General features: G+C 42.3%; 3 protein-coding genes and 1 non-coding gene across 6 annotated transcripts in view; 2 read left to right on the top strand and 2 right to left on the bottom strand.

The window, feature by feature from the left end:
- arfgef1 (ADP-ribosylation factor guanine nucleotide-exchange factor 1 (brefeldin A-inhibited)) overlaps window positions 1-3,694 on the top strand; it is a 51,652-nt gene extending 47,958 nt beyond the window's left edge. For both annotated transcript variants that reach the window (XM_041961365.1, XM_041961364.1), the window contains 2 exons: window positions 1,954-2,071; window positions 2,315-3,694. In XM_041961365.1, the coding sequence (XP_041817299.1) occupies window positions 1,954-2,071; window positions 2,315-2,536 (340 nt within the window). In that variant the 3' untranslated portion in view covers window positions 2,537-3,694. The remainder of the gene's footprint in view (window positions 1-1,953; window positions 2,072-2,314) is intronic.
- A 492-nt stretch (window positions 3,695-4,186) lies between these two features.
- LOC121624275 (centrosome and spindle pole associated protein 1) lies at window positions 4,187-16,532 on the bottom strand. The gene is made up of 28 exons (XM_041961929.1): window positions 16,484-16,532; window positions 16,294-16,391; window positions 16,102-16,182; window positions 14,855-14,956; window positions 14,350-14,666; window positions 14,157-14,231; window positions 12,629-12,720; window positions 12,393-12,489; window positions 12,239-12,296; window positions 11,683-11,999; window positions 11,462-11,595; window positions 10,479-10,566; window positions 10,109-10,220; window positions 9,563-9,710; window positions 9,310-9,456; window positions 9,173-9,240; window positions 8,912-9,055; window positions 8,658-8,795; window positions 8,467-8,565; window positions 8,314-8,374; window positions 8,047-8,173; window positions 7,080-7,219; window positions 5,886-6,023; window positions 5,771-5,805; window positions 5,603-5,666; window positions 4,950-5,059; window positions 4,621-4,771; window positions 4,187-4,380 (listed from the first exon to the last, which is right to left on the bottom strand). The coding sequence occupies exons 1-28, from the start codon at window positions 16,530-16,532 to the stop codon at window positions 4,187-4,189; spliced, it is 3,384 nt and encodes a 1,127-aa protein (XP_041817863.1).
- On the bottom strand, window positions 15,394-15,466 carry trnar-ccg. Its single transcript has one exon. It is a non-coding gene; the product is annotated as a tRNA-Arg (tRNA).
- Window positions 16,533-17,559: 1,027 nt separating the features above from the next.
- cops5 (COP9 signalosome subunit 5) lies at window positions 17,560-22,504 on the top strand. 2 transcript variants are annotated; one of them, XM_041961459.1, is made up of 9 exons: window positions 17,560-17,643; window positions 17,729-17,875; window positions 18,141-18,375; window positions 19,222-19,350; window positions 19,764-19,829; window positions 20,107-20,192; window positions 20,373-20,484; window positions 21,230-21,378; window positions 22,194-22,504. In XM_041961459.1, exons 2-9 carry the CDS (start codon window positions 17,739-17,741, stop codon window positions 22,282-22,284), a joined length of 1,005 nt encoding a protein of 334 aa, XP_041817393.1. In that variant the 5' UTR covers window positions 17,560-17,643; window positions 17,729-17,738; the 3' UTR covers window positions 22,285-22,504. The 2 variants fall into 2 exon arrangements, with proteins under 2 accessions (XP_041817393.1, XP_041817392.1); XM_041961458.1 differs by having other exon boundaries at window positions 17,614-17,875.
- The last annotated feature ends 234 nt before the right edge of the window (window positions 22,505-22,738 follow it).

Below are 22,738 nucleotides of genomic sequence, written 5' to 3'. Positions count from 1 at the left end.
ACTCGTCTTTGCAGTTAACCTTCAGCCCCCTGTGACTGCACCACAGTGTGCCCACAGAAAGCGCCTGAAGTGCTCAGAGATGCATTTGTCAGTGACCACCACATTAGCAGGCGTAGCTCTGCAGACTCCCCTGACAGCTTAAACTACTGATCTTTATAGTGGATTCTGCTTATTCTTATTCTCCTCCAGCTAATGATGCCGTCTGCAGCTTACACTACTCCTGCTTAACATATATTAAGACACAGTTGGAATTTATGTGTGCATATGTTGAAAATGTGCTCTCAATTTGACAGAACTCAAAATGTGATTGGTGGTTTTGTTGCTGGTAGTTCGCAATGGAAACATGCTGAATGCATTCAAAACTGGACTTCTTCCTGCAAAGCTCTGCTTGAATTAACCGGTTTAGTAATTGAGTTAGGTGCGTGCATGAGATAGAAGCTCTTGAGAATTTCTGGTCAGATGATGTTTATGATTTCCAAAGTTCAGTCTTCCTTTTGTTGTTATTTTTGCTTACACACTTGTAGAAAATGAAAGTCTTCTGGGCAGTTTTTAGTTATTGAAAATACTCCAGGTCTTTAACGCTCCTTTTACTATCAGTCCTGCAGAATCAATTGGCAGCGTATCAGGGATGTTTTTGCCAATATGTCTGTGAAATATTAATATTGACTGATAGTCATCAGTTCACTCCACCCTTGGTCTGTGTGTGTGTGTGTGTGTGTGTGTGTGTGTGTGTGTGTGTGTGTGTGTGTGTGTGTGTGTGTGTGTGTGTGTGTGTGTGTGTGTGTATATACATATCTCTGAGCTGAGGACTGATTCATCGGTCAAAGTGGGGTTAAGCCCAAGATGTCTCTCACACATCCGCCGTCTCCAATGTGGGAATAAAGAAATCACACTTCTCCAGGCAGAACTGTCAATAGCCACCTCAGAGGAAGGAGAAATCAAAAAGACACTGGCCCTGAGAGGAGGGGAGGCTGTTTCGATGTCACTATCCACAGTCCGTTACTCGTGGCAGAGGCGCGGCGTCTGCACAGCTCTTCTCTGAAACGGATACTGTCTGCTGTATAGATCCAAAGGAATCAGCACACTGATGTTTCATTGTTCAGTCAGCACTGCTGTCATCGCCACATCTTTATTCGGCGCCCCACAAACAGCCGTCACCTCCTTTCTCTCCCGGCCTCACCCTCGAATTGATGATGATGTCAAGATAAAGCAGAATCATTGCCTGTCTCTCCTGCTTGGATTCATTATTAGAGAGAAGATGAGAAAGAGGAGGAGGGGGAGGGAGGGAGGACGGTGCCTGCATGTGCGAGCGGCTGAGATATCCTAATTCATGGAGACACTGTTGTGTGTCATCACGCCTGTATTCGCAACTGTACATCATCCTGCCGTCCACAAGCAACGCAGGCACACATTTATTCTTAAAATTGCACACACACACTTGTTTTCCAGAGGCCATGATTGGTGCAGGGTGCAAAGCAGATTTGGGAGGCGATTAGGTCCCAGAGATTGGAGTGCAAGTGGAGTGGGGTGGGGGGGTGGGGTTGAATAGCTAACAGATGGCGTTAATGTCAGAAGACGGCCGCAGGGTCAGATGAGGGAGGTCAGAGGTCGCGGCAGTTTTCCTCAAGCTTCAACTGTGAAGAGAAGTTCTTAATTGTTTTCATAATAGCCTCAGTCAGTGGCTTTAATTAGCAGTTACTGAGCGAAAACAATCTTCATCATCGCCATCATGCCCATTTTTCATGCGATAAGCGAGGCAGAGAAGCAGATGCCGTCTTGCTACAGCCATTTGCTGTGCTGTTGCAGAGAATCAACCAGATCGACTTCCGATTGAGACAAAAGACCTCAAGGCTGCTTTTTCGTAATAATAATCCACTTTTCTCTTCTGTTTCCCAACGTTTACATATGCCCTTCTGAAATGTGCCTGTGTGTGTGTGTGTGTGTGTGTTGTAGTGTGTGCAGCGAGGCCGTAGCGTACTTCTTGGCTCTGACGTCAGAAAGCCACAGAGAGGCCTGGACCAACTTGCTGCTGCTCTTCCTCACCAAGGTGCTGAAGATCAGCGATGAAAGGGTAAGGAGACGAAACGCTTGATGACGCCAGTTCCTGACTGAGGTGGCGTGGTGACAATTTACAGCTAGAAATAACAGATGAGGCGGTTATTTCCTCTGTCTCAACACTTCGGAGTGTATCATCATGCTTCTACCAGGCGGAAAATAGAAGCTGTCCATTGTTAAAGCTTGTGTTTGCAGTTAAAAATGGGTGTCTCTGTCTTTGTCTCCCTCTCTCTCTGTCTCATCCCTCCATCACCTCCAGTTCAAGGCCCACGCGTCCAGGTACTACCCTCTGCTGTGCGAGATCATGCAGTTCGACCTGATCCCAGAGCTCCGGGCCGTTCTGAGAAAGTTCTACCTGCGCATCGGCCTCGTGTTCCACATCGCACAGCTGCCTGAGCCCGCGCCGGACCCTCAGCCGGCACAAGTCGAGCAGGAGGCCGGCACCGAGGTCGGGGAGGAGGCCGGGGAGGAGGCCCAGTGATGCTGCACTGCAAACAGCCTGGAATCCGGAGCTCCACTGAGACCTCCACCTCAGATCTGTCTGTGCGCCCAGTGTCACCTCAGGGCCCTCCACGTGGTTCGTGACGAACACTTGACTTAAATGGCTGATTAAGGATCGGCTATCTGCTACCACCCACCTGCACCCTTAACCCCCATCACCCACACACACACAGACACGCCTATACACACAAACAGACGGAGTACTTGACATCACGATGAGTACAGTAATGTCTTGTAGAAGGTGTAGCGATGCATCCACTGGATAAAACTACTGATAAAGAACTGACGATTCCCAATATCTCTGATCTGCTCAGAAGGAATATATTTCAAAAAATGTGTGCTTCTTACTGTATATTTAAAAAGTAAAGAATGAATGGTTTCAACAACATGCAGAAAGACATATTTAGTAACTATGAAATGTGACGTTTGTCACACATTGATAGTAATGATCTTTCTGTCTGCACCGCAGATGGCTAACATTAGTATTGATAGCCTCTTGGATGAAACTAGTTGTACAGATCTGCCGCTATGTAATATAATCTTATAACACTAGATTTCATTTATTTTTGTTTATGTTTCTCCTCCTCTGAATTTGCTGCACTTGATCTCTTTTTTGAATGCACTGGAGATTTTACTTTTGTGATAATTTATTTGACTGTACCATCTCCTGCAGATACAGAATGATTTGTAATTGAGCAAGACCGAGGAAAGTGAAGGGTTAAATTATTCCATTTTATATGTTCTTAGGTTTTTATTGGAGATGGATGATAACTGGGCTTCTGAAACTGGAAGATAAGAGAGCAACCTGATGCTAGCTGCTTTTGAGTCACTAGTCTGTTCTTATGTTTGAATTTAGTTTTCACTCTTGTGTACAAAATCAAAAGTTAATAATATATTTAATGTTTTTCTTTCTTTGATTTCCGGGGGAAGTTATATGTATAGAGAAAATGACAAATGTTAGCTGTGCTTTAAGTATGAATGGGATGCATTCCTGCTCATGGATGTAGAAAACAAAATGTATATGATACAGCAATGTAAAGTTTTCTATGTTGCAAAAAAGATTATGTACAACTTTCTGTACAATACATCATCTGGCATTCTAATCAGGTTCTAGGTCAATAAAGTTTTTGAACTTGGTTGATTTGAAATGCTGGATCACTGACTTCTAAATGATCGAACTGCTAGCTGTTTATTTATTTTTTTCTATTAATCTATTAATGACGAGCCAGGACAACATTCAAATTATAGCCTTCTTATTAGGAAATAAACTTATAACTACAATAACCGTTAACACATACATGTTTATGGCACAGGTATGCACATTTATAATTCTGCATTGCAGGGTAAAAATTGCACTTTTTATAATGAGAAAAACATTGGAGTCTGGTGGAAGATAGTTCTTATCTAAACTAACAGATATTAATATTCTTGCATTCTGGTGTCTAAAAAGCTTGATGCAATGTAATCTAACCAACTCCCACAGTTAATATGTTGATCCATGGAAAGTGATACAAGCATCACACAGCAATGATATATACTCAGGAGAGCTACCTGCATCCAAAGAAAGGGAAACTGGCAAAGAGCTTCACTCAGTGCATGTTTCCCACCCTTGGACGCCAGGTAACGATAGCTATGTGACGCGGTGTGTCAGCCAGGGTGGAGCATCCATCCTACTGTTCGGCGTCTCCCTACAGCCTGAGCGTTTTACAGCGTCTGATGTGCCAGGCCGCAGCCAGGGCTCTGTGGCTGCAGTCTCCACAGAGACGCGCCTCTCCAGGGCAGAACTCAGAGACAAGACATCCACTTCATCACCAGGCAGCCCGTCTGGAGAGTACAGAAGCTTGTCCATCACGCAAGTTATGAGTTGGTGAAAATGGGAATTTACATGCACTTTATTTTAACTGTTCATTATCTAGTGGATGATGTACAAGATGAGACAGTGTGGGAGATATTATTATGGTACCACTGCTCAATGACCAACACTCCTCCACGCCCCAGCTTGCTTTTGTTTTTTTTTAGCATGCGGCTTATTTAAATGCTGCGGACGTAAACTGTTCCTCTCACCTGATGTGCTGCTGCGATCACCAGTGCTTTGTCTGACACGGTCCTGGTTGTGAGCCTTGACTTTAGATTTAAGGTTCAAACTAGTCACCGACTGCAAAGACTGAGCGTCTGGCTGGACGTTCCGATTCCTCTTATCTGTAGATGCAGCCACCTCCCGTGCAAAATAAAAAGAGATCAGAAGGAAGAATGTTAACGTAAAATCAGAAAACTAGTGGAACTGTAAACTGTATTGTAAGCATTAGAAAGGGATGCTGCTCTGATACCAGAGCGACTCAGATTGCTTTGCCCTGAAGCAAACAAAAGAATCCATTTACTGATCAGCACCATACATCATAGTCATGTCTTCTTCGTGGGGCTGTTCTCTCCTGGTGCTCTGCTGAGTGCTGCGGGGGTCCCTGCTCATGAACATGCTCTTCACGTGCACCACCGCCGTAGACATCTGACAAAGCCCAATAGCCATTCATCATTACACACAAACCTCTTGGCAGCTGGTCAGAGATTATGGATATCAAAGTTGATTCAGTTTCAGTGCATTCAGCAAAAGTTTTTACTGTAAAACAGTAGAATGGAAAGTATTCAAAAGGCTCTCTTCCTGCATCAGGCAAACAATTTCTCTACTGTCCCCGTTCCCAACGGCTGGCACTGTGCTATCACCACCCTGCAGCTGGCATGTGCACCTTGCACCCAGCACTGGCACCAGCTGCAACACAGAGATGCAAGCTGGCATTCGCCACAATTAACCTGGCACGGAGACAAAGAGCTAAATTAGCCTGGCGCAGAGGCTGCTGTAGTGTGGTATTGTGAGGGTGTATGTAGCTGACCTCCCAAGCCGTGTCACCTTTACGGAAAGTGGTTCTTACAAAAAGAGAAGGCCCCAAAGCACCCACTCCCGCCGTAAACACTTTCTTCAGACTTGAAAGAAGATGAGGAAAAGAGGAACGGGGACAGTCTTTACAAACAGACTAGGTTTAGTCAGGCTTACCAATTAAAACAGCCCCGGATGGCAACATGGAGTCTCTGTGGATGTAGCGTCCAGGTTTGTGCCTCTGAGAGAAGAAATATACACCAATTAAACACTTATCCAGAAAACAGTGAAAGGTGCAAGATGTTCTCGATGGGCCAGCATATTTAAAATGTGATGACCACTCACGTAATGATAGTGGCTCAGTTGCTGGTCCAAAAAGTCTGGAGCAAAACACAGAGCAATGAGTTAAAGACGAGCAGGTTGGAGAGGAATTTGTGTTTGCCTGTGTGTGCTGACTGACCGTGCTCGTCCTCTCTATTCATAAGCCTGATTCTGCGCTGCTGTTCGCGAAGAAGTGCCTGCTGTTGGATGTCCAGACTTTGAGCATCGCTGGGCGGGTCGGGGTACATGTGACGGACCTCCTCACGAGATGCTGTGTCTGACAAATAAAGGAAAGTTGTGGACCCCACATATGTGCTACAGTAGCAATCAAGTGGCTTGCCTCCATGGATGCAGCCACAGCCGTTGCATTAGCACAGTAATAAAGAATAAGAAAGTTCAGGTCAGGAGGCACAGACTAGAGCCAGAGAAACTGACACTTTTCGTATTTGTCAGAGTAGTTTCTAATCGCTCCCTTCCTCGCTGCCTCCCTCTTCCTCCTCTCTCAGCAGCATCTTGGCTGTGACTCAGCAGCTCCACAGCCTGGCTACATCCCTCCCACTACATCAAGGTCTGACTGTACAGAAAGGATCTGATGCAGCTTTAAGCTGTAACGCTGGCATAAATCCACAGTTTCTATATGTGTATGTTTGATAAGTGATTTGGTGAATTTGTAGCATTTTTTCCTATTTTGTTGGTCGTACAAGCTGGAGCTCTGAGTGTCTTTCAGACCCCTGCATTAACTCGGTCTGGGAACCCATCCAAAACCATTTCCTTGGTCGCTTGCATCACATTCTCTGTTTACGCTGCCAAACTGCCTGTCCCTGATGGACGCCTCCTGTGACCTCATGAGATTAAAGTTTCAGTGTGGCTGGAGGGAGACGGAGGACTGATGAGGCTCTGGAAAGTCTGAACCATCTGGCAATGCCCAGCTGGTTTAGGACCGCAGTGATCCTCATCTCTTGTCCTCACATCAAAACCACAGCTGAGGCTAGGAAGGTTTTCCAAATCGCTTTCTCAAAATTGGAAAAACGGCTTGGTTCAGAGTACAGAAGCAAAGCAAGCAGTGTCCAACTGGTTTCAGTCTAGTGGGATAAACTGACTTGTCATCAAATGATGATGTTCAGTTCAACACTATCATCGGAGTGATAGAAGTAAGATGAAGCAAAATTTCACAGAAAAAGTAACCATTATGAAAAATCTGGTTTGTAAGTGCATTGTATGGCCTCTTCTTGCAGCCATGAGTTCTTTTTACCTCTGGGTTGTATAGATGGAATAAACAGCCACTGACAGGCTGAGGCTCACTGTTCTTGATACTGCAGCAAAGTGTCGTTACCTCTGCATTTAAGTTGGTTGAACGCCCTGATATTTTGCTTATTAACACGCGCAGCACCAGAGGAGGGACTCCTGGTTGATGGCTGAACAGCTGGCTGGCGCACAGATTCAAAGGCATCCACTCTGGGTCGTCCTCTGGGCCTGAGCAAAGGAGGGAAACCCCACTTTAAGCAGGGTAATTACCTCAAATAACACACAGATGCCTTCCTGTAAATGTCCCAACAATTCACCATCCTGAATGCTTTCCAGTTGTGCACAATGACAGTGAGCATGCAGTTCCACTTGATAGACTGGCCCCTGTAACTTATTCTGGATTCAAAAAGAGGTTAGTGACTATTGTATTAAAATAGTTAGGATATAACACCTGGTTTGTGTTTGTGAAGCACTCCCAAATGCTTTTAGGAGGAATAAAAGCATGGGGCTTTCTGTGTAAGCAGCTTATAATGGAACCAAAGAAAAACTATAGAATTGGCACCAGTTCAGAAGTATTTCTCTGATGATTTGCAGCAAACTTATTTCAATATAAGTAGAGATTTTAGAAGTAGCTTTACATTCCTGTACTGAATTTACTCACACACTAAGTCACATGTTTTTCAGGTTGGTTAGAGCAGTGAAGACAGATGAAAAGAAATTTTTCCCTTTGGGGATCCTACTGTTACATTACCGCAGTAATGAAACCCTGAAACTAATCTGAATGGAGATTAGAAGATTGCCAATTTGACCTGGGTCACTTTCATTAGCTCAGAGCACAAGAAAGCCTCCTTAACTACAAATAGCAAATGGAAATTGCCATTTAACAAGACAGAATTAGTGTTGTGTCTTCACCTTAAATGCATCTGGGGGTGCATTAGGTGAAATTGGACCTGAAGGAGTGGAGCACATCTAATTTAGGTTCTCTAAATGGCAATTCTTTTAGCGAGGATGAAAATGCTAAAATCCCATTAGTTCTACGCACATTACTGCAATACCTGTTGGGGGGAGTGTAGTAACTCTCTTGTCGATCAGTCTGGCCCAGCTGAGCCTCCAGTTGTCTCTGCTCTTTCCTCAGGTATCTACGGAGGGCTGACAGCTCTCTGATCACTTCCTGCTGGCCTTCTGAAGCAAGCAGAGGAAGCAAGGGGCAACAGAGACAAGGAAGGGAACAATAAAAGTGTAAGTGGTAATTTATGATTTATAAGCAGCCAGCCATTTGATTTTTATGGAGGGTGGGGCATAGATAACGCAGACTGTCTTACCTTGTGGCTGGGGCATTTTCACAGGGACTGGTCGGTAGTGTGATGCTGAAACAGTGCGCTCCTGTTGTGGAAATTGTGGGCATTTTTATATTCTACATTTACATCAAAACAGCCTTGATGTGAATATTTGCATCCATTTACAAACTGACTTACTGTTCCGGAGGAGAGTTTGCTCACAACAGAGGAAGGTCTGGACGTAGCGAGATTTGCCAGCTTTCTCTGCAACGTCGGGACAGGAGGAGATGGCTCTCTCTACAAATACACGAGTCCAATCACATTCCTTGATCAAGGTGTTCAATAAAACTACAAGCAACAGTACCAGTGATTTTTCCAGCTTCCTGTACCTCATAACGCTTCCTTTTCTCCTCACTGGCTCTGGCGGGGTCAGGTACCTTCCTCTCTGCCTCTTCTTCCTGCCTCACCCTCTTTTCCTCCTCCTGGTGTTGAGTATTAGGTTTTTGGATCTGACTTTCCAGCCTATGCTGCAGAGAGTAAAGAAAACAGTTTCTCAAGTGCAAGCCCAGTGTGAAGAGACGCCCTTAACTGTAAGGAAGGAGAGATGGTGAAGTGCTCTTCCTCAAAGAGATGAACTCCTCACCTGAACCTTATTTTGCTTCCTTTGTTCCTCCTCATAGGCCCGCTGCATGCAAGCCCTTTGTTCCGCCAGCCTCTTCTCTTCTTTTTCCTCCTCAATCCTCAATCGTTCTCTCTGCTCTTGCTGCTTTCGTTTGTTTTCCTCTATCTGTTGGTAAAGAAAAGGTTAAGTTACATTTATAGTTTTCATTTTCATGTGCTGTTTTTTCCCATTAGCATCCAAACAGTTACCTGTATAGACTGAAGGCTGTGTCCCAGGACCTACCTGTTGTTTAAGGTCTTCTTTGTATTTGTCTTGCATTTGGAGCTGTTGTGTTGGTTGATCACTTTGACCTGCAAGGACAAGTGCGATAGAAAGTAATGTATCTACAAAGGGGAATCACCCAGGGAGATGAATACTACCTGATAGTCGATGGAGAAGAGGAGCCCTGGCCTCAGCTCCAGGTGTGTGTCCATTCCTCATCAAAAAGTTTTGTGTCTGTCCATTATTCCTGGACACAGGATTCCTATATGACTCCTTGTTGATCCTGTGCATTTGACTCAGATCACCTGAAGGAATGGAACCATTTAGAAGTACCTAAAACATGTGGTGCATTTATTATGAGCCATCATCAAGTATCTCAAGTTTAGAAAACCCCATTAAAACAGAACTCACTAACAAGGTTGCCTTCTGGGCCTTTAATTGGAGCACCTCCCCCACTTTTCCCCCAGGGGTTGTACGCCATCATCTCGGCCTCCATCTTTGCATCATATCGCTCCTTCTCTTTTTTCTCTCGTCTTTTACACTCCTCTCTTTCTTGGATCTGGACACAAGGAAGGCAGGATGTTTCAAAAGTTGGTATTTCTTTGCTCATGGGGAAACGCTGACTCCACCACAATCTGGTCTGTAACTGTCAAAATATTTGATCTGTCCTTAAAATAAGTCAATGTCTTCTGGTGTCAGCATGGTGCGAGGAGCCTGTTACAGCAATCATTGTCAGCATGTCCGTGTGACACTTAGTATTTCTTCAGACAGTGTGCTGATCCCTCAACCTAAACGTCTAGTACCAGCTAACAGAATTGGAAGATGGGCACGATAACACACTGGCAAACACACTTCTTGGTCACAAACTGTCATTATTAATTTGCAAAGAGAGATGTTATGAAAGCGTTATAACTGCTTATAGCGATCAGATGAGATCTTGTAGATCTGATGCTGTACCTGCTCTCTGAGTGCTTCCTGGTAGCTCTGTGCACTCTCTCTCCTCTGCTTGGCCTTGTCTGCAGCAAGCTCTCCGACACCCAGGGGAGACGATCCGTGCTGATCAGTTGCTCTAGAAGCAGACAGATGGAGTGAGAAAGATGAGGAGACATGGGTACAGGAGGTACTGACAGACATGCAGTGAGGGCCCTCTTCTGGAAGAGAAAAAAACACACTAATGTAAAAGCTATCACGCTTTGCAAATCGATTTTCAGAGTAAAGAACAGGAGTTGCACATTTTTAAATTGTTTTAATTTGTGCACACTGAATTTGTCATCTGAACAAATAAACTTCTATTGCAAAATATGGTGGTGGTGGGATGGACACTGACTCAGTGCAGCCACTTGGTCTGACAGGAGGTGGTCTTTGATGGGGACTGTGGAAATTCCCAGACTGCTGCACCCCTTCAGGCAGACCATCTAGTAAATAAAATACAAAAAGACAAGATAATAAAAATAAAAAGAATTCACAGTTTCATTAGCTATCTGCTGAAACTGTTAGCCAACCCCCCCCCCCCCCCCCCCCCCCCCCCCGACATCAAAAAACTCTGTGAGCTCAGACCAGGGAAGAAAATTGGCAGCAAAATGAAAATGGAAAGAAAATAAATGCAACCAAACAGACCAGCTGGATGAAGTGAGATCCATCTGGATCTGCTGAACTCATATGCAATAAACTGTATATCCCCTTAGTAATAAAATCAGTTCTGCTGTAAAATGAGATTTATGAATTGCTATGCCAAGTCCTTTTGGCCACTGATATGGTGATAAAGTGGCTCCATAATAAATGGCCACAGTTCTGTATAGAGAGGTCTCAGAGTTTATGTAAATTACTCCCATCTAAGACTATACTGCCAGATACCACAAGTCAGTTTATGACCGTGAAGACACAAGACACAGCAATGCCTGTGGACCATACGAGTGTTTACAACATATATGCATACTTTACATTACTGCTCAGCACTTTTCAAGCCATAATGTATTGTTTAAAATTCTATGTGTTTTTCCTGCCTCCAAACATTTGCATACAACAGACCCTTAACAGTGAAGCTCATGACTGCTTTCATTTGTGTCATTATATTACTGTTCCACTCTTTTGTGCAGACTTCACGTCAGCTTGCATTTAAAGTTGCAATGCTGCACAGTCTATGTTTGTACCACAGTGAAATGAATGGAAACCAGTTTCGCAAAACACAATTCAAATATGCCAAAACTCTGCAGCCTGCCTTCAAAGATGGTTAGCAGTAATGCAAAGCATACATGATTGTTACTTTAAGGGAAAAGGCAAAAACATTTAAAGATGGCTGTAATACTATACTCTGATTGTATGGAAGATTAGGATCTAATGGATTCCTGGTTCCATGGTAGTAATAAGCTGCATCATATGGAGTCTTGTAATTATCGGTTACAGTGAGAGGAAGAGGAGGAGGAGGAGGAGGAACACCAGTAACCCTGAAAAAACAAAATCACAGAAACAGCCATGAATTTGCAGTCGAGTTGTTCATTTCATTCATGTAACACAAAGCAACAGTGAGCTACCTCGGGAAGGCCAGCTCCCCTAGCATGTTTGAGAAGTCCCTGTGGTAGTCCTCATTAAAATAGTCCAGCAAGGGGGCACCTTGTGCTGCTCTCGTTCCAGAGCCAGGCACTGAATTCCCTGTCAGCTGACTGAGAGCTGCACTGTGGTCCGTGTGGGACTTTCCTGGGGGGCCTCTCTGCTCTGTGTCTGCTGTGGGTTTGTCATCTTTAGGCCTTGCATGGCCTTGCAGGTCCTTCCCTAAGGCCTTCAGATCCATTCCTGGTTTGTAGAGGACATCTCGTCTCCAGCTGTCATATTGTCGATTTACAGCCCCAAACTGCTTAATTCTGTCAGGCTAGAAGAGGTGATGCATCATGCAAAGGAGAACCATCAAATATCAAGCAGGTCTCGTTACAAGGTGTTGCTCAAGACAATAACATAATCAAAAAAATGTAATATCATCTATGATGGTGATAAATACTTTGTGACATGTGCTTATTGAGCTGTGGCCATCACAGAATCTCATCATGTAATCATGTAATTTCAGATCTAGCCTGTTTAGCAATTCTGCTCTACCTCTTTCTCAGGGTCAGTGGCTCCAGTGGCAGCAACCCTCAGCTCAAGCTTCTTCTCCCTGGAAAAAAATCGTCCCATGCTTTATGTCCTGTTGTCTCACAGGTGTGTGCCAGCTGAAACAACTCTTGTGTTGATTTAGTTGATAAATACTCACCTGATTCTGTTTCTCTGCTGTTCAGAAATTTGTTTCAGCAGCTCTTGCTTATACTGTTCTTTCCTCATCTGGGATGCCGTCTGCTCTTCTGCTGCTCCTGCATGACAACAGAGAACCATAAACACACAAGTGCTGTCAACTGTTGTGTGAAAAAGGATTTCAAGTGACAAACTCCATCAATAATCGCACAAGTCAATATGTGTCCAAAAGCACCATGCAATAAGAATCGGATTTACCTATCTTGAGTCCGGTAGTGAACTCTGCTTCATCTTTGCTGGTAACAGGTTTAGATCTTGCAGCCGTCCTCATGCTGTCTGGCATTTGCAGACTGTTGAACACAGATACAAAGACAGATCCAGATACTCCACAAGTCGTGCAATCACTGACAGCATATAAGGGTAAAAGCACAACAATCTGTGCCACTCAGAACCACGCCCAGCTACCATTTTACATCACATACAACCCCACAGTTTGCCTGCAGTACTTTCTGGTCTCAGAGTCAGGGAACGAAGCCTCATCCTCCAATCAATCCAGCTCCTCTGATAGAACTGGGGTGAGTAATTGTTTGCCTGGAGCTGGGCCAAGGCTCACCCTCCATCACCGCCACACACGTTAATGGCATACTGAGGGCGGCTCAACTCAATGGAATAAACAGAAACAATGAAAGGCAACAGGATGTGCTGGAAGTGCCAGAGGGCAATAAATGAGTATGGCAGCAATTATCAATACCTGATTTGTGTTACAGTTGCCCTGTGTTGGCTCATTCCATCAAATTGCTTTATTGATTGAGAAAATATGTGACTCTGGAGGAGGCTGTTATCGGCTGTCCAGCTCTGCATATGAATGCTGTTACTATCAAGGATAATTCTATTTCAGCATTACAAATCTGATTGCTGCAGTTGAACAGAGCTGTTCACAGAAATAATAATCATATAAAGGATGCAAAGGATGGTCAGACTATGGTATGTACAGGTATTAAAAATTGAGACATTTTCTAACAAAACACAGAGACTGGGACAAAATTCTAAATCCCAGGGCAGCTGAGAAATTCCTGATGAATCTACAATTGGGGAATGATGAGGGCATGGTAATCTCTATCTTACATCAAGACTTTTACTCATGAATGGATATAATTCAGTTCAAATTGAACCAAAATATGTGTGGCTGCAATACAACAAGCAAGAGAAATCAAGGGAGGACTGGAGGGTAACATGCTTTGAGGCGCACTTGGTAACCGGCTCAAACACATGAAGGGAATTCAAATGAAAAGTTCTTGCTAGGTCTATTCAAAACACCACAGATGGTGGCAAAGATGGGCCCAACACACAAACAAATGTAGGAGAAATTGTGGCGCACAAATAGACAATCATTTCCACATAATCTGGACAAGCTCTAAACTAAGGCCATTCTGGGAAGAGGTACATCGAGCTCTTCGAGGGGTATTTCACGCTGACATCCCTGAAGACCTACAGATTGCCTTATTAGGGGTAAAAGCTGAGGGCATAGAGGGAAGAGCTACAAATTATTTACTGCAGATCTTACTTACCGCAGCAAGGGAATGTATTCAATTAACTAGTTAAAGCCTGAGTCACCTATGTACAATTTGTGGAACCTAGGGATCTGGGATATCTCTGAGACGGAGCAGATGAACTAGAGATGGAGTCAAATAATGAGCTTATCAATGCATTGATAACCCCAACTCCCCTAATCCTCTGACCCTGAGAAGATAGACATAAGGATGTATCGAAATAATCATTTGCTTACTCCGTCTTCCAAACACATTCATTGCTGTTCTGATAATGAACACCAGGGGCCACCTCCTTTATGTCCTGGGGAGCTCTGCCACAGAGACAAACAAGACAGGTGAAGAGCAATTTTATTATCACACCTGACCTTCTGTCTATGTCTATATATGTTAGAGATGAAAAATAACTCATAGGACAGAAAAAAGCCACACCTGTTAGCTCTGCATTCTCTGGTTCTCTCCTTCTCTTTGTATTCAGGGTCTGGAGTGCGTCTGCCTTGACTCCTTGTGTGTCTAAACTCCAACTCCTCCTCAGAGCTATAGGGCTCCTTCAGTCTACGGAGTTGCCAACGCCTTCGTCCCCGATGGCCTGTACCCCAAGTCCCCATCCTTTTTCCTTTATCCAGTGTCTCAGTCAGGGTGGCAGCATCTCTCCGGGATGCTGGGCGCTCCATGAGAGAAGGGTGTATGTTTGTATGAGTGTTGAGGATAGGCAGAGGAGAAGCATCTGAAGCTTGAACCTGTTCAGGCTGAAAATAAAAATGTGACAAAAATTGAACATGGAAAGCATCTATTTTATACCTGGCTTCTATAAAGGTTTTACAACACGTGACAAAAATCTACAAGCCATGTCTTTTGTTCAGGGAGCTCTCTGTATTTGAATTGCTATAATTCCGCAAAAATTCCAATCAAAGTTGTTTAATAATCTTCTCATTACCTTTGCAGTGACAGGAAGTGTTCCCCTCTTTAACCTTCTGATTTGAGCTTGTTCCTGTAGGAAGAGGTTGTATTCTTTATTTCTCTCCTCTCTTAGTTTTTCCTGTGAGAGAAACAAATTCTGAGTCATGTCTCTGAAGCAGCCGTATCATTAAGGTGGGGCACCAGCTACAAGCTACATACTTCCAGCGCAGTGTTTGAATCTGAGTCAACACTCACACATATAACAATCAAACTAAATATACAAAAGCAGCAATTTAGAGCAGCTCGCCTACTGAATATATTACTGCTGCTTTTTATATATGACAGTCTCATTTCTGTTTACAGTAATTGCTTAAAGGCAACAGGATGGCCCACAATCTAATTCTGAAATTCATGTAGCAGATGCTTTTGCAGGGTTCAGATTCTCTCCAAAACAGGCGAGGGCTTGAAATCTAATTACATCTATGTTAGATCATGCCTTGCTTTGATTGACTATGCCAGATAATACAAAGATTGCACAAACTGGACTCATCTGCATCACCCAGATTATACTTCACACGACCCAGGTGGGACTTGAACCCACAATCCCCAGCTCCGGAGGCTGATGCCTTATCCATTAGGCCACTGGGCCACTTACACCACTTCCCATACCCTCTTTTCACCCCATTAGTACGCTTTGACAAGTCTCCGTTAGACTCAAGCACATTACGATCAACAGTTCATATCAGGTTGGGCTTGAGGCCCTGCAGTACATCAGCTCCATTAGTGTTTTTGTGAGAAAGGTACATCAAGTCAGGGGGAAAAACTCTAGGGCAACAGCTAACTTCATTGTTGATTAATCTGTCATTTATTTTCTCAATTAATTAATAAGTTGTTTGGCCTATAAGATGTCAGAAAATGGTGACAAGTGTCAATCATTGTCCAAAGTCCAAGATGATGTCCTCAAATGTCTTGTTTTGTCCACAACCTAAAGATATTCAGTACTGTCACAGAAGAGTAAAGAAAACCACAAAACATTCACATTAAGAAGCTGGTATCAGGGAATTCTGACAATTTTTTCTTAAAAAAAAAAATACTCAAGCGATTAGCTGATAATGAAAATAGTCAGATTAATTGAGTAGTTGATTGTTGCAGTGCTAAAAAACTCCCACTTTAATTATGGATATTGGATAGTTACCTGGTTCCTGTTATGTCACACTCTGGGAAACACACAAACAGATATATACACAAAAATATACTCACTGAATTACCCACACAGACACACACCTGAACTGATATCTTCTCATCAATAGGTAAGGAGAGACCCTTGGGTTGTGGATGAGGTTCACTTGTTTTCAGACCCTTTTTCTGGAGGAGGAACATGGCAATGAAGCACAGGAGGGTGAGTCAGCAAAATACAACACAAAGACAACTTGGTGAAACATGTGTTAATGATCGTTTTCATATACATCATCGGACCGTGGCAACATAATGTTTGTAGTCCTGTTGAAGCTCCTGCTGAAGTTTATTCTTCTTCCTTTCATATTCAGTTCCCAGCAGCAAATTTAAGCCCCAACCTGAAAGGTATCAAACGTAGCGCATAAACTGTATGACATAACACTATGCTCAGAGAATGTAGTCTGTCCAGCAACAACGATTTGAACCATACCTCTGTCTGGATTAGGGGATATTTCTTGTGTTGCTGATGCTGGAGGCATATCCGCACAGTGTTAATATTACCAGCTCTAGAATGTAGAGAACATTCACACATGACATGAAAACATTCATATATTTGCTCTATCTTGTCCATGACAATCATCAACAAACAAATGTCACATACCTCGATTTGCATGTATGAATGTTGTATTACATTTCAGTGACGATACATTTTTGGGTGTTTCCTCTTCATGCCCTTCCGATTTTCGTCCATTAATAACTAAGTACATCCAACAAGATATGTAATGGTTTCAAAGCTCGGCTGAAACCCAGCTCTGGCCACATAAGTCATACATAACATTATAATTTATAACGCTATTCATATATATGTATAATTTGCCTTCACTGACCAAAACCAGAGAAATGCTCGCCGAGAGCAAGGCACAAAGCATCATTTCGTTGCTATAGGCAACCATGACACAAACGGTCCTCCTGGGAGAGGCTAACTAACTTAGCAAACACGAGGCTCTAAGATGGAGAAAATATGTCTGGGACCCAACAAAGTCACTCTTTAGTAGTTGTCACAATAGTCGACAATACAAGTTTTTTAATGTCGTTGGCTGCTAAAGCGGTTAAACACTATAAATCCCAACGGAAATCAAGTTTACAATGTGACATAACAAGAAGCGCTAAACGCCAACTAGCCTAAGTAGCACGTTGAGCTACAACTAGAAATCAGTATCATTTTTAATTAACATTAGCTAGCTGCAGCTTTACCGACTCAAATACCTTAGCCTTCACTTAAAAGTAAAGTTCCCAAGACCTGAGAGCAAAAGCCTTCATGAGCGAGCCGGCTTTTCTGGGCAGCGCCGCAAGATGTCAGTGTGTCCCCGACGGTCAGGAGAAGTCCTCCAAGGAAGGAACCAAGCATTCTATGGGAGGGGGTGATCGTAATTTAATAAGAGTGGTAGATGCGGTAAAAGTCGTTTTAGTTGGAATGTTGTTGTTATGCATGGTTCGTTTAAAAATTAAAAAATTATCATGTTGCATAAAAAACATACAATGTCATAGTTGTGTGACAATGAGAGAAACGTTGCCTGCGATCGTACTTTAGTTAATGGTACCGTTCACTGTCATGGCTCCCTGAACGAGTAGACGTCTGTCCCTGTTACGGTACCAAAATCTTTGGAGAAATATAGCATTTATTCGCTTACTTGAGGAGAAATAGGGTTTTGAACGACTTATTTTGTTTGCTCAGATAAGTCATCATGGCGGGAAGCAGCACGGCTCAGAAAACATGGGAGCTAACCAACAGCATGCAGGAAGTTCAGAGCATAGACGAAATCTACAAATATGACAGAAAGCAACAACAAGAAATCCTCGCTGCGAAGCCATGGACAAAGGAGTAAGTAATGTACAACCCAGAAATGTGGCATTAAGGGTTAAGTTTAAGTGTTTTAGATGATTATTAAGCTAAATGTTTGGCGTCGTGTGTTGTACCACGGTTAGTTAGAACACCCTTGATAGCTTGGCTATAAAGGAGCAGTGGTTTGTTTGGCAACACCAACCTGTGTGTGATGTATATTTTCAAATGTATCTACTCCTTAATATTTTCCTCAATCCATTTAATATACCCGATATTAAATATGTATATTTCTTTTTACCCACAGTCATCACTATTTCAAGTACTGCAAGATCTCAGCTTTGGCCCTGTTGAAGATAGTGATGCATGCCAGATCAGGAGGAAACCTGGAGGTTATGGGCCTCATGCTGGGGAAGGTGGATGGGGAAACCATGATCATTATGGACAGCTTTGCTTTGCCCGTGGAGGGCACAGAAACTCGGGTCAACGCGCAGGCTGCAGCATATGAGTACATGGCTGCCTACATTGAAAATGCCAAACAGGTTAGACACTCTTTCAGGAAAGGACATCTCACAGCTTACATGATGGAGAGAGGAGAAACCAAATCTTACATACACACTGCTAAAAGATACTCTATTTTGATGTATAGTGCATCACTTTCTGCTGACGGAAGCGCTTTGCAACCATTTTTCTTATTTTGCGACTTGTTCATATTTCATTTAGCTGTTGTTGAAAACCTACTTTAATATTTGTAATGTGGACTAGACGTACACCTACATGATTGTTGAAGGTGATGCCAAGATGTGAAAGTGTCTAACCACAGGATTGGGTGAGGTGATGATATATACCATCAGATTATATTAAGTTGTCTACTGTTAGTACCAGGGAAGCTGTCACTTTATTATCCTCTGTTGTTTTAGGACATTATGGGCAATGTTATAAAGTAATAGGTGGTGTATGGTTACGTTTGAATTAAGTTTTTTTTTTGGATCAATGTGATGAAGTACCTTGATCTGTAGTGGAATTAATTTACTGGCTTAGTCAAAACCAGACATCCATGTTTGGTTATTTTATCCATAAACTAGTTTTCAATAGATTTCTAAATGTACTATTGCAATATGAATTTACATACACTGTGGAAATTGATCATTACCCATATCCCACTCCTATCCCACTGACATTGTCCCATACTGGATACTGCATATCCCACTAAAAAAACATTCAAAAAGCCAATTAAATGACAATTATGTACTGCACCAAATACTGGCAGCAGTAATAATATTTTATACATATTCTTACCTGTATTTTTCTAGTGTCTGTGGTATTTCTGTGTAATATTGTATTTCATGCCTTAAAATAATAACCTACATCTATGTGTAATCCCTCAGGTTGGCCGGCTGGAGAATGCTATAGGCTGGTACCACAGTCACCCGGGCTATGGATGCTGGCTCTCGGGCATAGATGTCAGCACTCAGATGCTCAACCAGCAGTTTCAGGAGCCTTTTGTGGCCGTTGTGGTAAGACTGCAGAAATAGAAATCATTTTTCATTTCAAGCTAAATACTTCATTTACTGTGATTTCTAACTGCACTCCATTAAAATGGTATTGAGGAAAGTAAGCACTTTTCTTGCTAAGTACCATAATACAAGTTAATGTGGGTGAAACTGAGAAGGGGGTGAGATTGTTGATGTATGAGTTGTAGGTTTCCATGTAATACTGATGAATATTTTGCTATTGCAACCGTATATGCTATTTACACTTCATTTGGTTTAGCAGTACTTAAATGCCAAGGGCGACATGTAATGAAGTGTGTATTTTCAGCAAGCCGACAGACATAGAAGGCTCCTGGTGGCCAGATTCGAGTGGTCCCTGGAGGTTTGTATGACCCCCGACTTTGTTTTCCTGTTCTACTGTATCTTGCTTCCTACAGATCGACCCCACTCGGACTATTTCTGCAGGGAAAGTGAACCTTGGCGCCTTCAGGACCTACCCAAAGGTAAAACAAAGGACGTATATAGCCGCAGCTCTCCGGATACTGTAATTCTAAAAGTAATAAAACAATTAGTTTTAATGACTCATGTGTGTTTTTGCTCATGTTTGTAGTTTTAATTTTGGTTTTGTTGTTGTATATTTGTTTTATTCATTTATTATGACCTTGCATTTCCCTGTTCATCTCGTCATTTCATTCCCTATCAGTATTAATTATCTTTGTATGTTACAGAAAAGCTGTTTCATTTGTTGTTATTTCTCAACATTTCCTCCTTGGATTTCAGGGCTATAAGCCTCCTGATGAAGGACCCTCAGAATACCAGACAATCCCCTTGAACAAGATTGAAGACTTTGGTGTTCACTGTAAACAGTGAGTATTGATTCATATCACAGTGTTGTCATCATATTGGATATATTTATATCAATACTTATACTTATCACGTAAACTTTATTTTTTACATTTAATCTCAACTGCAATACTTTCAAATAGTGTACTGTTAACTGTTTACTGTATGTGACTCATATTTTTTTAATTATTTGTTTCATACAGGTATTATGCCTTGGAGGTAACTTACTTCAAGTCCTCCCTTGATAGAAAGCTTCTGGAACTCCTTTGGAACAAGTATTGGGTCAATACATTAAGTTCCTCAAGTCTCCTCACGGTATGTAGTCAACTTCAAAAAGCGAAATATTTGCTAATTGTTTGACATTTTGATTTATGGTTAATTATTACACTATAACTCATTGAGACATGTGGTCACTCGCTTGTGATGTTATGATTTATTGCTGCTTAGTAGCCAAGATCCCCCTGTTTATTGATTTTAGTAATAAGCTTAATGTATACTTTTAACAGGGGAGATAAGTATTAAAGTCAGGCCCATGTCCAGTGGCTCAGATACTGTCATGGTTCACTATGGATCATCTGCCCCCCACCCCTTAGTGCACTCTTAAGATTGAAAGCCCCTCATGTGAATTCCCATTGTGGATGCAGTCCTGAGCTTGACTAAACAGTCTAAATAGGCATCAGGCTTATCCAAACAGTTAGCTCTGTGGCATTCTGGATGAAGATGAATTGACTACATGTCAAGAACGAGCTGCTCCTTGGGTGACAAGCTTTGTTAGTTGCTACACTGTCCCCCTAGTCAGGGGCCCCTGTGTCATTGTGTTTTAATTACCTTTCCCACTAAAAACACGGCCTCACCTTAAGCAAACTTTAAACTGACTTCTTTTCATTCACCACAATTAACACAGTGTACCTAGAGCTTGTTCGACAGATTTGTTGCCATCCTGCAAAATTCCTCTTCTTTGTGGAAAATCTAGCTTTTGTTGGCAAATTGCGCATGAATGTGTGTCTGTGTGTGTGTGTGTGTGTCTGTATGTGCGCGCGCGTGTGTGTTGGATGGTCAGAACTCGGACTACACCACAGGCCAGGTGTTCGACCTGTCGGAGAAGCTGGAGCAGTCGGAGGCCCAGCTGGGCAGGGGCAGCTTCATGCTCGGGTTGGACACACACGACAGGAAGTCTGAGGACAAACTGGCCAAAGCAACACGAGATAGGTAAATCTTAGTTGCAGAAAAAAGGAGGCCACAAACTTAAACTTTGACATGAACTTCATTTATGTTGGGCACTATAATTTCAGTGTTGTCGTGGCTATAGCCTGCTTTCCCACTGCACACTGTATATTGTATTATAGGTCCTAAAAAGAAAGTGGTTTTATTAGTTTCATCATATGTTGTTGCTCTGATATACAGCATTTCCCAGCTTAACTGATTTATTGATTCTTGTCTTCACATTTCCACAAATAATTTAGGTGTTTGTGTGCCAGTTAGATTGTTAAAATTTTGCAACCAACATTATTTTTTAATCACTAATTAACCAGTGGATTATTTTCTCAATTAATTACTAAATCATTTTTTTATTAAATGTCAGACAATAATAAAACAGAGCAAGATCCAACCAATTAATTATCAGAATAGTTGCTTCTGTCAATCGACTAATTTAAGTAGAATTTCAGCTCTTAGTTTATGATCTGTAGTCTGTAACTGTGTTCTCAGACTTTCTCATTTACAAGTACTATAATTAAAAACAGACAAAAATGTAAACCTGTAGCACTATTTCATTTTCAATTATTTAATATTTATAATGCAATATAATTAAATATGCTCAGGATTCACAAGGAAGCAAACTAAGCCAACTTATCTCTTTATTGATACTAGTTTCAGTAATATTTGATGCACAGATAGAGACAGATGACTACAAATAACAGTTGGAAATCTGCTGGTACCTGTGTAGATGTTAAATCTCTGTATACTGTGTCTGTTTTCTGAGGTCATTGAACTAATCTCCATTTTTCTACTGTGGTTTGCTTCAGCTGCAAGACAACCATAGAGGCAATTCATGGCCTGATGTCCCAAGTCATAAAGGACAAACTCTTCAATCAAATCAACACATCTGCCAATTAAACCTGAACAACGAGCCGATTTGGATTTCACCTGGATTTCTCGTGCATGTCTGGCACTTAGTGGTTTATGGTTTATGTTTAACTGGTAAGGGTAGAATTATCTGTGATTTCTCTCGGGAGTGCTTTTTGTATTCAATTTCTTCTTTTGTCCTAGAAGTAGCTAAGGATTATACAGTCAGGACTCATGAAACAAAACAATAAAACATAAAAAGTGCAACTGCTGTATGTGGGTATGTTATGCTTTTTTGACAAAAGTCTGTATTAAGAACATTGTAGCTTGAACAATTTAACAATTTTACTGCTGTAAAGGACATTTGTCTTCATATCTTCTTAAGGTGTGAGGCACTATGGCAATGCCTCCCTTCATTCTCTGGCTGTTGCTAAAAATCTTTTTGCACGTAGCGCCTGTATTCCGCCACAGCTTGACATATGAACACGCACACCATGGTTGCATT

This window comes from Chelmon rostratus, chromosome 20, assembly GCF_017976325.1.
Source record: "Chelmon rostratus isolate fCheRos1 chromosome 20, fCheRos1.pri, whole genome shotgun sequence".
Lineage (NCBI taxonomy): Eukaryota > Metazoa > Chordata > Actinopteri > Chaetodontiformes > Chaetodontidae > Chelmon > Chelmon rostratus.
The sequence above is the reverse complement of the archived record's forward strand: the minus strand, read 5'-3'. Positions and strand labels throughout refer to the sequence as shown.